Source organism: Sarcophilus harrisii, chromosome 3 (genome assembly GCF_902635505.1).
Source record: "Sarcophilus harrisii chromosome 3, mSarHar1.11, whole genome shotgun sequence".
NCBI classification, from domain to species: Eukaryota; Metazoa; Chordata; class Mammalia; order Dasyuromorphia; family Dasyuridae; genus Sarcophilus; species Sarcophilus harrisii.
The window spans coordinates 468,217,139-468,234,384 of NC_045428.1; the positions used below are offsets into that span (position 1 = coordinate 468,217,139).

Genomic DNA, 17,246 nt, shown 5'->3' on the forward strand with positions numbered 1-17,246 from the left:
CTGAAGGCCATTCTAGGAGCATTGATGGGGAAGAGTCTTGCCTGGACTCTATCCCTTTTCAATGGGCTGCTGTGTTCCCTTGCTACGTAACACAAGCTCTGTGGCAGGGGTCAGGGAAACAGTCATGCACATTTCAGAAGAAGACATCCATGGAGGCGTCTCACTTAGAGATACTTTGCTATTTTAATTAGACGTCAAAACAAAAGACTACCTTTAGAAAATGTGTACAACTGACCCCACACATCTCCTTTAGACTTTGGAATGCCAGGCCTATGAACAGCTTGAGTGCTGTTTCCTTTCTCCAATTCAACATAAAACATTTTTTTCCCCTGTACTTAAATACCAAAAAAGGGTGCAGATTCAGAACACAAAAGAAGATAGCATATGAAACTATAAATTTCCATTTCAGAATACATTTTTAAAAAAGTACTTAATTCCACATTACTTTAAAAGTTTTCTGGTTTAGACTTACTGAACCCTTCTGAGCATTTTAAAATGTTTCAGTGAATTTTTTTGGTCATTATTGCTATGTGTGCTAATTTGATGTGTTTAACCTTCAAGTTGTTTAACTTTCCTTTGTTCCCAACAAGATTCATCTGATGCTTATTTCAGCCCTTTGTGTATTTTTATGTACCCTAATTATAAGAAACAGCAAGTTTTATTTTCTTTTTTTCTACTCTAGAACCTTCTTTTTTCCTTCCTTCATTTGGCCTTTTTAACCACAAAAATAGAACTGTCCACCCATAAGTACTCTTATTTTTCTTATTTAACTCCCTTAGCACCCTATGAAGATATTAAGATTCTGAGGGGGAACTTGATTCTTTTTTCCTCTATTAGAACATTAGTACTACATCATCCTACTGCTCCTTTCAACTGCTCAAATTTACCGAAGTTTCTCTTATGTTTATATTTTAAAGTTTCCATTCAGTTCCAGTCCTTTCATTAGGAAAGTTTGATAATTCTCTGTTCTATTATTACAGGCACATTTTCCCACCTGGAGTATTATACTCAACTTTGCAGACAGGTTATTGTCAGTTATAAGCCCTTATCTTTTGCCTTTTGGAATATTGTTCTAAAATCTGGTTTATAATAGAAATGACTAGGTTTGTGTACTGTGATTTTATTTTAACTGTTTCAAGCACATAGAAAGATAGACTCAAAAGTCACCTTGTTCAAGCTCTACTGTAGAGGGCCACAGGTAGTGGGAGAACTTTGGGTGAGGTATAAGACCCTTCAGCCCTGAAAGAATCTGCTGACAGTGTCTGGTTTGGCTCCCCATCTGCCCTAAGGGCTCTCAGCCTTCTTGAGAAGTCAGGGGGCGGTGACAACCTGTGTGGTAATTGAAGCAGAGTGATACCGGGTGGCAAACTACATGCAATAGCAAGCTGTTCATATGGCCTCACGTGCGCAGTATACGTTGGGCGCATGCCCAGTGTTATTTTTATTATATAAAGATATGAGGGTATAAAAGGGGGAAAGACTTGTAATAAATGGACTTCATATTTCCACCCTCCTTCAGAGTCCTGCCTCATCACTTCTCCACTAGGAAGGTATATTTTAATCACCCTGGTGTGGGAGCTCTGGAAAGCAATGGGATGTTTTGTCACTCCTAGCTTGGGGGGCTCTAGAAAACAGGACACAACCTTCTGCCTTTTCAGGCACATCCTAAATGAGTGACCCTGGGCAAGTCATCTAACCTTTCAGTGACGTGGACATTTTTCTTAGCTTGCAAATTGCAAAGCTGGGTATCAACTTGCATTGGTGGAACAGAATGCTTCAGCAATGACTATGCATGTACACATATGCAACAGATTTTGTGTATTTTGTACCCAAAGGACTAATGCAAAATCACAAAATATTTTTTAAGTCTCCATTATATTGATGGGCCAGGAAGAATAAAGGAAGAAAATACTTCCAGGACATTTGATAACATCCTTTGGAACACAAATAATCATGCAAGATGGAACCATGGCAACCAGTTTTACTCACCTACAAATGTTCATTAAGCAAATAAAAATCAAGTATCAGGGGTTGGTTTTGCCAATTTTATTGAACCAATAAAATTCCTACTAATAACAATGAAAGAAATTTCAGCAAGTATAAATGTGATACAGTTTAACAAACCCCATTGTTCCGTACCTATAAATAGAATTTCAAAATGTCATAAAAAGTGCAGTTTTATGAATTGTTGTTAACATGTTAATACACAATTCCTTTATTTAAAATGTTGTTTGTCTCGACTCTCACTAACAGTTCCTTCTGCATCTGGTCAAATAATATTACTATTCTCCCCCAAGAAATTCAGACTAAAAGCACTAGACTATTATACTCCAACTGATCTGTTCATATCAGTTTACAGTCAGTTACAAAAACAGCAACATAAGGAAAAAAAACAACTAGTTAATGCAAAAAAAGCTCTCATGGTTCCCCTAAGAAAATGTCTTAACTGCTGACTCATGTAATGGGCATAGGTTTTGTAAAAGCATATCATTAACTACTACATTAGACCTTATGTATAACAGGGCTTACTTTTACCAAGGACAACTTGAAAGTGACTATCAAGTTTGCTACTTTTTGGAATTAAAACTTTATATAAGACTGATGTTTGACATTGTATGTGTGAACCCTAAATTGCATCAATGGTTTATTTGTTAAAAGCTTTTTCTAATTTGAAATCTTATGTAGTATGATATGGCAGTCTTAAAGATCACACCATCTGCCTCACATTAGCCCAAAGTCACGTGCTTCATAAAACAAATTTAAACATTACAGTAACAAAGCACAAGACTACAAAGGCAAAACATCACAGCTTCTGATTACGTTGGATAAAAAGTACCAAGGAACACAAAAGATAATTTGTATTAATACTGATGAATTAAAGAATATAAGATAATAGACGTTCACAGCATGCTACATCTATTGCTCACAACTTCTGGATAAAACCATGTCTAAAACTAAAAGTCAAGAAGTTGGCAATCTGATTTTGATTTGCATATCAGCTACAAAGTCTTAATATGTACATTCATTATTGTAGCTGGTTCAGCAAAATCAGTAACAAGAGGAATTTCAAGTTCAAATCCTATCATAAGCTACAGGATACATCCAGTTCTACCATGATCAGGAAAAGTATTATCTTAAGAGGTTCATCCAAGTACTGAGGCAGCAGCCCAGGTTTACAAGACTTGAGCTTTGCCTTGTATATGTAGACTGTGTGGATTGCCTGTCCTATTAGCATAAGGAAAATTCCTAACCACCATGTAGTCTGCTTTCTGAGACTGTCCTATTTTGGGAAGCAATGTGAATAAGGAAAAGTGAAACAACAGAAAGCAGAGAGGGTAGGAGGGAAAAATCATGTTTTTCTCTTGTGACCACAAAACGAAATGATTTTATACTGAACAAGAGTACAGTCTATTTTCATTTGAGAAAATCACTAAACATTTAACTTACACAATTGACAGAACCAGTGAAATTCAGCAATGAAGTTGTTTCTCAACATCACAAAAGAAAATTGTTCACTTAGCTGTCCAACTGTCATTCCTTGTCCACCCTACCTCCTACTTTACCCTGACTGTGGCATCTTAACCAAATAGAGAAAATAGTCTTAATTAATCTGACATGCAATTATAAGTTTAAGAAGAAACCTTATTCAGGAAAAGATCTCTAACCAACTTCAATAGCAAGCTTCAACACATGTGGAGGAAAGCCAGTCAAGCCTTACAAGTAATACTTCCTGTTAGGAATATAGAAAACAGATCTTTCTCCTTAAAAGTACTGTTTACATATCCTCTGCTATGCACTTACCTTCAAGAAATTAGTTGCTAAGTACAAGAAACTCCAACAAAGAAAATCTCAGGACAAAAACCATCATCATCAGATTTTTTTTCAAATGCTCAAAGTGTCCTATGAGCTGTAAAATAGTATTTGTTCTAAAGGCCATTTTACAGTCTGTCCTATTTTCAGAATTTCCACAGGCACTAAAAAGGAACCAAAATCCCAATAATATGGGCTCTTTTGTTTTCTTCAATCTGTATTTCATGGTGGGACATCCGTAATAGGTTTAAAATACCTTATGACCTACTTTAATAAATATAAGCTCCTTAGTCACTGTTAAATCTCTCTCCCTAAATAAAAAGGCCAGCAATTCATTCCTGGCCTCTTGAACTTAGTGCAGTTTTGGGCACTAGATGCTTAATGCATGTTTGCCAATTGACTTATTTGACTTTTGTCAAAGTGAGTTCTTCCTTACTGAGAATGAATAACATCTAACGATTATCACAGAATTGTGTTTTAACTATACTATAAAAAGTTGGTTGTTCATTTGCAAGTGAGACATAGTCATATAAGTTAGAATTTAAGTTCCTTGAGGGTGGGCATTGTTTTGTTTCTCTCTGTATCCCCTCGGGCCTAGCATAATGTCTGGCATTTGGTAAACTTGCTTCTTGAATGTCTATATACTCCCCAGTCTACCTCATTTAGGAATATCTTTATACACAAATGACTAGTTTTTACTGTTGGATTCTTTACAGAAGCCCTGGGTGCAAGAATCTTTGTTGATGACACTGCCTGAAGACATCTGAAGCCCAAGCTGGAGAAGAAATATTTCACTGAACACTACATTCTTGCTATAGAACACATGTTCACATAGAAAAATGGTATGCATGTATATATATATGTATATATATTTGGAAGAGGGGGTGGGGTGGGAGAATATGAATTCCCATGATGGTTTAAACAAGTCTATTTAACACAATATAGAGCTGGTTTCATGTGTATATTTTAAATTATGGATTAAGCAGTCTTTTGTGAAATAGCCTGAGATCTTAAGCACCATAATTCTATGAGAAGAAATGTTTTCCCATTCCACACAACCAAGTTTTAAAATGAATTTTTGGAACAATATGCTTTTTTAAGATGGGGATCTCAAATCTCCAAAAGATAACATAGTAAACTGGATGAAGGGGGAAAAATTTAACTTCCTATTCTAATGACTTGTATAAATATCAATGTTTTTGCCCTATTATTGACCTCAGATAGGATGGTACTTCAAATCCCTTCAAAATTCTGAACTGTTGAAATATTTCAAGTTCTATGTTATATACGAATAAGATTCCTACTTCAGTAGAAGATAAAAATCTTTTTAAAAATATACAACCTGAAATTTTGTACTCCTGAATATCTGGTTACCTCTTTAAAAAGTAAATCCACAAAAATTATGGATTCTCATAGTTAATATTCTCTTCAGAAATGAGGTAGAGGAGAAGAGAAATATTGCAGGTTGGGATCTGTAGGGTCAGGATATATTACTAAAGTATCTAGAAAGTTAAATCTGGTACTTTCTAAGACAATATATGGTATATCTGGGACAAAATCTGGTTGGAAGGACAAATCTGAAGACAAAAGATATTTGGGTGGTGAAGGGATTTAAGAAGTTTAACAGAATGAAGTCTTTTTTTCTGGGAGGATGGTGGCTCTAAGCAGATGGCTGGTGATGGTTTGGGGACTAGATAGGCTGGGGAAGCAGGTGAAAGACTGAGGCACTTGGAAAATGATAAAGCAAGCAAGAACCTTTAAAATTATATGTATGTAGGAGTTCCCACACTGAAAATTTTATTTCTGTCTTGCATGCATTCATTCTATTGAGAATAGACATACACTAAAAATTATATTCCAAATGTTCCCTGAAATATTTCCAAGTCCAGGCAATTCTGGATAGAATTCTTTTCTCATATGGTTCTACTATAGTTGCTTCCATGTCCATAACCTGTTTCATTCTCTGTCTTAATTTCAACTGAACACACTCTGTTAAGTAAGCCAAATGAATACTGAAATGAGCTCCACATTTAACAGTCACTCACATTTTGTTGACTGAGATGAATACATTCACATTACAGTACTGTTTGGGGGAGAGACTGCTAAATTTGAATCCCAGATTCCATAGGGGAAAGAGAATAGAGAAGATTCTGACCATACAAATTACACAATTTAAAACTTAATCTGAATAGAGGAACCATGTGTCTCTTTTTTTGAGTAGTTTTTTGTGGCTTAAATTCTATCTATAACAGTACTCTATTTATATCACTTACATTATTTTCCTGTTGCATACTTTTTACTCCTACAAGAACATATCATTTGCATAAGAAATTAAAAAGTCCTATTTGATAGAGAGGAGTTTAAGGTCTCGCTTTTCCAGAGAAATAATGATTTGCCGTTTTTTTTTTTTTTAAGCAAAATATGCTCATTTTATCACCACACTGCAAAAATCACTTCTTTAACATGCACTGAAATTTAATCTTTTTCCTACTGATGTGTCCTTACAGCTTTAATAAAAAGTTACTAATTTATATGCACACAGACTGCCTCAAAATGGTGACCTACTATATTGTTTTTCAATTGCGTTCATTAATAGTTTTATTTTACTGAGAGGCAGATAAAGACAAGATTTTGTCAGAGAAAAATTGCCTATGGTGTTAAAGAAAAAAGTAGCTGTGGGACAATGCTAATTGGTTTTTAATAACATTTCAAATGTTAACTCTCTCAGGAAACAATTTTTAAAAATGAAGCAAGGGGATATTAACTAAGCCTAAGCAACAACCTTATATTGTTCAATTATGCTCTGGCATTCTAAAGATACAATGAAAGGCAAATGATTCCCTCCCCCCAAGATTCCATTTTAATTGTCTTTAAGCCTCATAAAATATCACAAGATATTGTAATCCTTTTGGGGGTGCTGGCTATGAACTCAATTCAAAGAAGTGCAGTTAACAAGTAGTTCTCTTTCAAAGGCATCATCCCTTCCTCCTAATTATTTTATGAGTTAATTCAAGGTCTATCTGATTTGAAGATTCTCTTTTATCTGCCTAGTTCCTTTCTCTAAGCACTCTATCTGCCTATCAGCTGAGGGTCTTTGATAGGGACAAACTGGGATAGGTGAGCATATGCTTCAAGGGATTGTTAAAATGAACTTTCAGAACATAAACAACAAAATTTAAGGATTCACATTCACACAAGTATTTTTTTTTTAAACTTACATTTGCACATTTAAGTTTGGCACAATGTGAGCCCAAGGTGTAGGTAAGCATATGGTATAATCATAACTTTACACCTATTCTGAACAAATGTGTATTTTAAAAATATTACATTTGAGTATAAAAGCTATACTATAAATCATTACATAGTAAATTCAATACTCTGAAAAATACCACCCTGGAAAACCGCATCAGAATTTCAAGTTTGCAATATATGCAGAAAGGTAACAGCAAACTTGTAATATGTAATATGGCATTCACCACTTGGAATGCTGTGCATGTTGCATTGTAGAGGGTGCTTTGGCACCTTCAGAAATCAATTTCTCTAGGCTGATTCACTTTGAGGTTCACAAAGAAATAGTTTTATTTTCTATTAACAATTCCATGTTGACTTTCCCCATTACTGACAAGATGAATGCTGAGCTCAAAGGAAACTTTGCCAGATAAGAGATCGAGTAAAGGCACTAATATTTCCATATTCCCAACTCCAGATACTTCAGTTTTAGGAAAGAAAACTATTATTAGGTGGTTATATTAGTTACCTAAACCTTGTTTCACACCTTGTTTTCTAAAAGATCTTCTGATGATCTGTGAGAACTTCTTTCACATCTTTGAAGTAAAATTTTTTTATACTACAGTACAGTTTATCTGCAACAAAAGTGGGACTACTAACTGAAGGAACTTCAGTTAAAAAATATCAAGAGTACTAGGTATCCTCAACTTGAAGCATCTACATTGCTAAGTCAAACTAACATTTTTGTGGTCGTCATCTGCCTCTTGCCATTCTCCTGAATAACTTAGTTGTTAATTGTGTATATGTGTGTGTGTGTGTGTGTGTGTATTTATATATGTGATAATGAATAAAGTTAAAATATAGCCTATGTAATAAAAAAACAGACGAGATTCTAGTATGCAGTTCTTTGAATAATCTCTTTAAATAAACCACACCCTGTCTTCATAAAAATTTATGATTTTTTTCTCACAAGGAGGATTTCAAGCAAAAGTCTGCAATCCCCAAATGCAGATCTTACTTTACATTTACAATCATTTTTTCATTTTCTTATCTGGAACTAAAATGAAACAAAACAATCTAATGGCTTGTCACAGCAAAGAGATGATGAAATGGAAGGGGAGAACTAATTTTAGTAACTACAGATTCATGATAATTGCAAGAAAAAAAAAAGTCTTACTTAAAGATGATCAAAATGAAAATCTCAAGTGAAATCTCCATGGATAATCTGGGTTTTCATGTATTTTCCATGAAAAACTGAAATTTTTTTTACAAAGTTTGTATGTGTAAAAAAAATATCAAGTCACTTTTAACCTAAAAACACTTAAGCAGTGTGGTTGTGTCCTACTGGATAGGTGTAAGCATCTCTTTAGGCACTTCACTGGTTCATCAACACAACACAAAGTAAAGCTATAAACACAAAAATTTTGTGCTCTCTGAAGATAGTCTAGTCAAGCAAAAAAACCAAATGCTAAAAGATGACTTTTTTGGCAGCTAACTTCCCCCCACTTGGATATTCTCCGTTGTCTAAAGAGCTTTTTCTGGGGAAGGGGATGCTTTGGCATTTAAAGAGCAGATTGTTCGACTCCAGTAAGGTAAAACAGAAAAGTTAAGCCTTGTGCAATAAAGAAATTTTACTCAAAATTTCTTTATGGCTATACTTAGAAGGACACTTTTGCAGTGACATAATAGGGGGAAAGTTGGTGGGTTTTTTTTTTTAATTAAAAAAAAATATTGCACTTTTTTTTTTTGTTCACTCACATTAATGCATAGAAACACAATTTTTTACCTTTGAATAAACTGTTCAACTTATTAAATGAATGAAAATTATGGGAAATAATTCCTAAAGACCTAACAGGAAAAATACATTAGCCTTCCTTTGCTTTTCACAATACAGAAAAGCAATATGAGAAAGGAAAAATGTGCAAAGAAAAAATTTTTGGTCAGTCTTGTGTGTATGAAAGTTTACAGGTGCCCACTAAGTGCAATGTATGCAGCACTCTAAGCAAGCACTCATGCCTTCAGAAGACTGAGGGTCACTGTCAGTGATAGAAAGGATTGTGCATAATTCCACTTTAATATGTACATCTGAAATGGAGAACTAAAACTTCTGCTGCACAAAAGAAAGGAAAATGGCTGAATTTGGCATTTCAGTAGCATGCTAGAGAATTCATCATAATTAATTTCACATTAAACTGTGGACAATGGTTGCATCACATTTCACGATATCACCAATAGCTAGAGAAAAACCAGTGCCTGACAAATAATCTCCTGGAGACAAGGGGGGAACAGCTCGACTCCCCAGCGCATGCTTTTCCTTTGCCAGCCTTAGGACACAGCATTAGGATCTGAGAATGGCCAGATGGGGACATTCCTAGCTGGATTCATTCCAATAACCTGAACAATAATGGCTTCAATACAACAGAAGCGCTTCTCCTATACTTGAAGAAAACAAAAACACAACACACACACACACATACCTCAAAGCACTGAAGTTACACTTTAAGAAAGCAGATTCATGATTTGTAACCATTATTAAAAAAAATTCAACTAGAAACGATGTAAAGTAGTGCTCCTCAGTGTTATGTTTGCTATCATTAGTAATGTTAAGCATCAAGAAAAATAAAACACATCATTGCACATGACAGCCGCAAAACAAAAAACACGGCTAAACTTGGACATTAGAGAATTGAATCATTTTTTGATGCTACATCACAAGCAGCTTCTGATGCGTATCTTCTGTGAAAAGGTCTTTCACACATCTGTGACGTGGCGCTTTCTCTGCAATGATGCTTCAGGTCAAGTGACGAGTTATAGCGCGAAGAGCATACAGAAGTTCAGCTTGCATGCGGGCTTCCATTAAGAGCAGATTTACATGAACCTGAAGGGAAAAATAAATTTTTTCTGTTAGTAAGTAGTATGGCAAGCAAAACTGCATTCATTTTCCATAAATATGATTTTTTTTTCTTGAGAAAGACATTACCTAAACATATAAACACAAATATCTGTATGTTTACCATTCTCAAGTGAAACCAATACATTTGTAAAGATATACTTCTCTCAGAAAAGTCAAATTAGCATTGTTTAAATACAGTGAAATATAAAAAGCTCAATCAAAAAACTCAAATGAATGACTGACAGATTCCAAAAGAGATTACTCATAGTAACATCAGACTATCAACACTTTAGTAAAGAACAACAAACTAAACAAATAAAACTTAATTAAACATATCTCTGAGTTATTAAGTATTTGATTCTGATTAGTCAAAGAAAGAGCACAGTTCTTTTTCACTTGAGTAGAATTATCCTCACATTACTTTCCGCAATTAAAAGAGTATAATTTTACTGGTTTTATCAACCCCAAAACATTTCAGAGTGTGGATTAGATCAATTTAAGTAAGAACTGCTGGTTACAGATATTGGAAAATAGGCCATAATATTTACATACACAAAATGATGCTTCTAATTTTGCATGATTAATTTACATAAAGTATATTTTCCCACAATTTGCACTCAGACTAACCCATTAATTTCCTATTATGCTATTGTACTGAATTGCAGGAACATGCTTTTCTTTTCTTTCAGATTATACTTTTCAATCTGTACACTTTAGGTGTTCTCAGCAAGGTCAGGTTTATTGTCATATACCAGTACTTTCTCTGAAAAGCCAAGAAAGGTACTTATCTAAGTTGCTAAAGAGTGGCTAGAGTATCTAGGACTTTTTTTTAGAGATACACAGTTATGTACATGCAAGAACTCTTAAAGAGGTTTTTAGTAAGTGCTTAAGTCTTTTATAGATAATGTCAAATATTAACATGCTAATTCTTTTTAAATCTATCTTAAAGTACTAAAAAAAATACAAGGTTTCATAGAACTACAATAAATTATTATATTTCTTTTAAAATATTTTTATATTACATTTCTTGTTCAATCTGATTGGTCTTAATTACTCCAAATCACTGAGTTGTAACTACTCAAATCATTTTTTTCTTAGCTTAGAGGATATTTATCTAATCAAAAGGTAAAGTTCTTATTTAAAAACAAATTTAACCTCCAAAAAGAGCTATTATATGAAGAGAGAAAATGCTGCAATCAATACCAACATCAGCACAGAAAAATGCTCATATGTAGTTGCTGCTTCTTAGTTTTTTTCTGGTTTCAAGCCTCAGCTCAAATCTCACCTTCCTGATACTCAGTTTATTCATCTGTAAAACAAGTAAACTAGATGGCCTTTGAGGTTCCTTATATTAGATATGGAGTCTTAACATCTGGCATAGCAGATTTTCTTACAAAACACTAACCTTTTCTGAGTGTTTGAACTGACGCCAATAACTATCATACATGCGCTTGGTAGTTCTCTCAGGATAGCAGGTCACTGTCTTAATGTAAACCTTCAGGCTTCGTTCAAGTAACTGATTAACTTCTCCATAATCATAATCATCATACCTAAAGCAAAAAAGCAATAAAACAGCTTTATGACACAATTTTTATTAATAATGACTTGTCTCAAGTTTCTAGAAATTTCATTTGTCTCTGGGTCTCTTAGACAAAGTTGACAATGCTTGGATATCTTTAAAAGTTTCTTTCAGAAACCATGAAGACTTAACATGAATCGAAGCATAGTATTTTCACTTTTTGTTTGTTTGTTTTTTTCTTTTTTTTCCCCTTTGGTCTGATTGTTCTTGGACAACATGACAAATATAGAAATCTGTATAAATAGATAGCACAAATTTAACCTATATCAGCTTGTTTTCTGTCTGCTAGAGGAGGGAAATGAGAAAATTTTGGAACACAAAAGTTCTACAAAAATGAATGTTGTAAACTATCTTTGCATGTTTTTGGAAAAACAAACTACTATTTAGGAAAAAAAATTTCTTCTAGACCTTTTCTCTTTATGGTAGTTCTCAACATGGTAAGTAAGGAAAACTATAATTACGATGTATCACAAACAGTACAGTAGGAGATGAAAAGAAAACGCATTAAGTGCCTACAATGTGCCAACCACTGTGCTAAGTGCTTAACAAATATTAACTCATTTGATCTCACAACTCTGGGAGGTATGTGCTATTATTATCCCCATTTACAAGTGAGGAAACTGAGGCAGACACAGATTAAATGGCTTGCTCAGGGTCATATAACTAGTAAGTATGGATGTAGCAAGATTGATATTCATGTTTTCCTGATGCTACATCCAGCACTCTATTCACTGGACCATCTAACAGTCTAACAATTTATTAGCTAAGTGACCATGGATAAATAAGTCACTTAATTTCTCTGACTTCCTGTGCTTCATTTATAAAAATGAAAGAATTAGATTAGTTCATGGGTAAGATTCTTTCTACAGATAGCATTATTACAATTCTATTTTTTCTGAAAGGAATTGTATTTTCTTTTTTTATTATTATAGCTTTTTATTTACAAGATATCTGCATGGGTAATTTTTCAGCATTGACTCTGTTGCAAAATCTTTTGTTCCTATTTTTTCCCTCCCCCCCCCCCCCCCCATCCCTTCCCCCAGATGGCAGGTAGACCAATACCTGTTAAATATGTTACAGTATATGTTAAATACAATATATGTATACATATCCATACAGTTATTTTGCTACACAAGAAGAATCAGACTTTGAAATAATATAAAATTAACCTGAGAAGGAAATAAAAAATGCAAGCGGACAAAAACAGAGGGATTAGAAATGCTATGTAGTGGTTCACACTCATTTCCCAGAGTTCTTTCGCTGGATGTAGCTGGTTCTATTTATTATTGAACAAATGGAGCTGATTTGGATCTTCTCATTGTTGAAGAGGGCCAGGTCCATCAGAATTGATCATCATATAGTATTATTGTTGAAGTATATAATGATCTCCTGGTCCTGCTCATTTCACTCAGCATCAGTTCATGTAAGTCTCTCCAGGCCTTTCTGAAATCATCCTGCTGGTCATTTCTTACAGAACAATAATATTCCATAATATTCATATACCACAATTTATTCAGCCATTCTCCAATTGATGGGCATTCACTCAGTTTCCAGTTTCTTGACACCAGGAAAAAGGACTGCCACAAACATTTGTGCACATACAGGTCCCTTTCCCTTCTTTAAGATCTCTTTGGGATATAAGCCCAGTAGTAACACTACTGGATCAAAGGGTATGCACAGTTCAATAATTTTTTGAGCATAGTTCCAATCACTCTCCAAAATGGCTGGATGTGTTCATAAAGGAATTGTATTTTCTACATTGTATTCTGACAGATACTCTAATCTTTTAGTTAGAAATCATCTAGAATTGAGATTTTAATAGAAAAATTTAGAATTATTATAGAAAATAGACTCCAACCACTTAATTTCTAATTACATTTTTAATTTGAAAAGTTAAGAAAAGCCACAGCATGATTTATGGAGTGCCTATACATTAAATCTGTTCCTAACTGGAATGAACTAAATTTCTCCATAAACTCCATAAAAAAATCCTATTATCCAGGAGCTTCTCTGATCAATAACATCCAACACACTTTGGTTTATTGCTCTAAAATTCCTTTAGCACTTGGTACAAAATTAATTTGTCCCTATGATTAGGGTCTATAAGCTGAACACTAAGTTCTGAGGTACAGAGTAACACTTCCACCTTTTTTAATAGCCTCTCAAAAAAGAATATAGTTGATAACGTTTGATAAGCACTGGGTGTTAATAGTAATTTTTCCAGGAAGTTTTTCCAAATTTCATTCTTTCCTTTCCAACAGAAAAAAAATTTGTTGATCCATCTTCTCCCACAGCATACTCAAAATACTTTCTTTACCCGTACAGTCATATTAAAATACAAACATTTATTTGAAATAGAAAAAATATCCACATTTTCAGTATTTAATTGTTTTAAAGTCAGAAAATCATAAAGAATATTTTTGATAGAAATGTACCTCTTTATGTATGAGTGCTAAATCACACATTTATAAAGTTAATTGCAAATGCATTTATCATAATTTACCTACCTGATTCCAAACATACAATGAACATAGTTAAATAAAGCTCTTCGCAGCATGGTTGTATCCACATCCTCGTGGGTGGCCATAGTGTTGTAAGTGAGATTGTAGACCATCCTGAACTTTTCATCAAGAAGATGACCAATATCAGAGTAAAGCCTATTAACCAGGGAAAATCCATGATTTTCCCAGGTATAATCCTAAAAGAATAAAAAAATTCAGATTAAAAATTTGTATAGTCTCCATTTTTTTTTTTTGTTCCTCACAAATTGTAATAACTTACTGTTTCTTAAAACATATAAGTAAGATAATCTGAAATTTCCTTCTCTATGAACTAACTTTCACAATTAATATATTTTCTGATTCATTAGAAGCATCCAATAAGTCCTCTGGGTTTTAGGCCCAATCCCAATCTGTATTCTCCAGGACTTTCTTAGCCAGACTAGAATCACTGTTTCAAATATTTGGTTCATGTAACTGGATGCATTTCCATGGACTAAATTTTTTTTCTTCCCCTCCCACTACCCCCAGGAGGTTATTTAAATCAATTATTTAAAATACATTTCTATTGTATATATGAGCAATATCATTTAGTTTGATAATCACAAATACCTTGAAGAATTTGCAATGAGGTTTTACCTCATTTATGTTTTTATCTATGAAGATATAAGCAAAGAGCCAAAAAATTCACTTTCCATTGGATTTCTTAAAAGAGAAATAAATCAAAACTATCTTTTGTTACTTTAAATCAATCCAATGACCAACAGCAAATAATCCTAAAGCAAATAACAGACGGACCTTATGTCATATGCCCGATTGTGCCTTTTACATAGTACTTAATAAATTCTTTCTCAGTAGGAGTATTTATTAAATTTATTTAATTCCTTTATATTTTCAATAATATTAATTAAAATAGTTAAAACCATAGTATTCTGATTTGCTCTAAAGAAATCATATACCTGAGCTCGGAATGTTGGTAAATGCTCTTCTCCTCGTCTAGCAAAGTCTTTGTACCCAAAACCAGGATCTTCAATATATCTGGAGACATCAGATGTTGAAACTATATCATCATCAAAGGCTGAGGACAATATTAACATAGATTATTAAAATAATTTTAAGCAGCTATGACCTAAACTCTATTTTCAACACTTCAACCCTTTAATATCATTTTCAAAACTGAGCTCCCCACTTGAATATTTAAATTTAAAGGAATCATCTACTATTTCTGGGTTCAATTTCCCTAAAAAAATACCCACATCTAACAATCATGTGTTTAGACCAGAGATTGTAACTTAATTGAAAAATTGAAATAAGAAAGGTAATAGGCAAAAGCTACTAGTTATACTGTGGGGTAAAAGAAGAGAATCATATTTTAAAGAAAAATGTATTCATTTATAAATTACATGTCTCATTTATACTTAATCTGTTTAACCACAGAACAGCCAAAATTAAACTGAGTAAAGTCTCTAAGAAGAAACTGGAAAGCTATATGAGAGAAGCCTTATTCTTCAGATAGACCTTGCTTTTTACGTGACCTCTAAGGAGTTTCTTACTTAAAGATTCTTTGTGTTGTTTAAGTAAGGAAAGACTACTTTTAGCGTACTCAAAGCAAAGCTTCACTGCAAGTATTCTGTATATGATCCTGAAGTGTTCATGTACAGTAACAATAACTTTTTTCCAACTAAAAAATAGCATGTGATATAAATACCTATGAGATTTAGAACCTCCATATCCTCCAAAAATCCTTAGTGACAGTGAGGCTATGATAAAAAGTTTACATGAATTTAAAACATTAAGAAATTTAAATACCTATGGACATGATGATTTTTATAAATTGAGTAATTTTAAATGCCTTACATAAGTCATTTTGAGGCAATATAGGTTTTAGTCTAGTGTCACATTTGTTTAGTCTTCCAAATCATTGTAATCAATTGGTTTCTGACTATAATTGTTAAAGGAAAAATTCTTAGGTATTCTTTTTTCCTTCTCACTTCCAAATATCCTAGGAAATGAAAGAAGACTTTCATTTTTTCATTTTCATTTAAAAGGAAAACTTGAGTAGGTAGGGCAGGGAGGGAGAGCAGGAGGGAAGACTAAAGTCCTTTTAGGCACAATAGTGCATCATTTTTTTTTTTTGATTTATAGTTTTTTATTTTCAAAATATATACATGTATAATTTTCAACATTTACCCCTACAAAATCCTGTGTTCTAATTTTTTTTCTTTCTCTTCCCCCCACTTCTTCTCCCAGTTGGCAAGTGATCCAATGTATCTTAAACATGCATCATTTTTCTTAAAAAGGATTTATGGCCTATTGTTATTCCTGGTAGGAAAATTCCCTTTACCAATGCAGATTAACTGTTCTGTGTAATCTTATAGCTGGACAACACAGAGATTAAAAGATTATCCCACTCACACAATTAGTATATATCAAATTTATAACTTGGAACTGAGGACTTTCTGAATCAAAGGATGGCTCTTTAATGCTTACTTCATAAATCTGGATCAAAAGGATATGGAGAAAATACTATTTTTAACTAGAAAAGGTTAAAAACTTAAAAAATAAAGAGCTTAATTCTTTAGAAATGAGAAAAAATGAATTCATGATAGTAAGTTATTGGCAACACAGCTTGTTAGATTATAGTGGAGTTTCCTTTTTGGATATGGTTTGTATTGCATAGTCACAAAGATCCCTGCTACCTCTAAAATTCTGCAATGCTGATTTCCATTTCATGCCTTAACATTGCATCATTACTTTAATTTTGAGGTTTCAGAGTTGTCCTATTAATTGTAGCTTCTTTCTGCATCATGTTTTTGCTTTGCTTTCTGTGGCTTCTATCAGGCCAAGAGAAAATGCTTGACTTTGTAGGCCCAAGCCTGACTAGAAAAAAGATTATTTCAGGAATATGTGCCTGAAATTAAGTACTCAATCAAATTCTTGCCATAAAATACAAAGAAATGCAGAACGTTTTTCCTGGAAGGGACCTAAAAATCATATTCCATTTACAGATGAGAAAATTGAGGCCAAGAAAAGTAAAAGTAATTTGTCCAAAGTCATACACACAGCAATTGGAAGAGATGGGAATGGTGCCATAGAAGCTAGATTTGGAGGGAAGTTTAAAAATGGAGTAAGGTCCTTTGTGTTTTATACATGTGGAAACTAAGGCCCACAGAAGTCAAATGAGTTCTCTCAAGTAATCAGATAATATAATAATAATGGATAATATAATATAATGGAG

The 17,246-nt window shown here is 33.5% G+C and overlaps 1 protein-coding gene across 2 annotated transcripts in view; it reads right to left on the reverse strand.

Annotated features, from left to right (window-relative positions):
* Positions 1–2,031: 2,031 nt before the first annotated feature.
* Positions 2,032–17,246, reverse strand: part of SESN3 (sestrin 3) — a 74,207-nt gene continuing 58,992 nt past the window's right edge. For both annotated transcript variants that reach the window (XM_031961033.1, XM_031961032.1), the window contains exons 7-10: positions 14,968–15,086; positions 14,018–14,208; positions 11,337–11,481; positions 2,032–9,916 (exon numbers count right to left, since the gene is read on the reverse strand). In XM_031961033.1, coding sequence (XP_031816893.1) covers positions 9,830–9,916; positions 11,337–11,481; positions 14,018–14,208; positions 14,968–15,086 — 542 coding nt within the window. In that variant the 3' untranslated portion in view covers positions 2,032–9,829. The remainder of the gene's footprint in view (positions 9,917–11,336; positions 11,482–14,017; positions 14,209–14,967; positions 15,087–17,246) is intronic.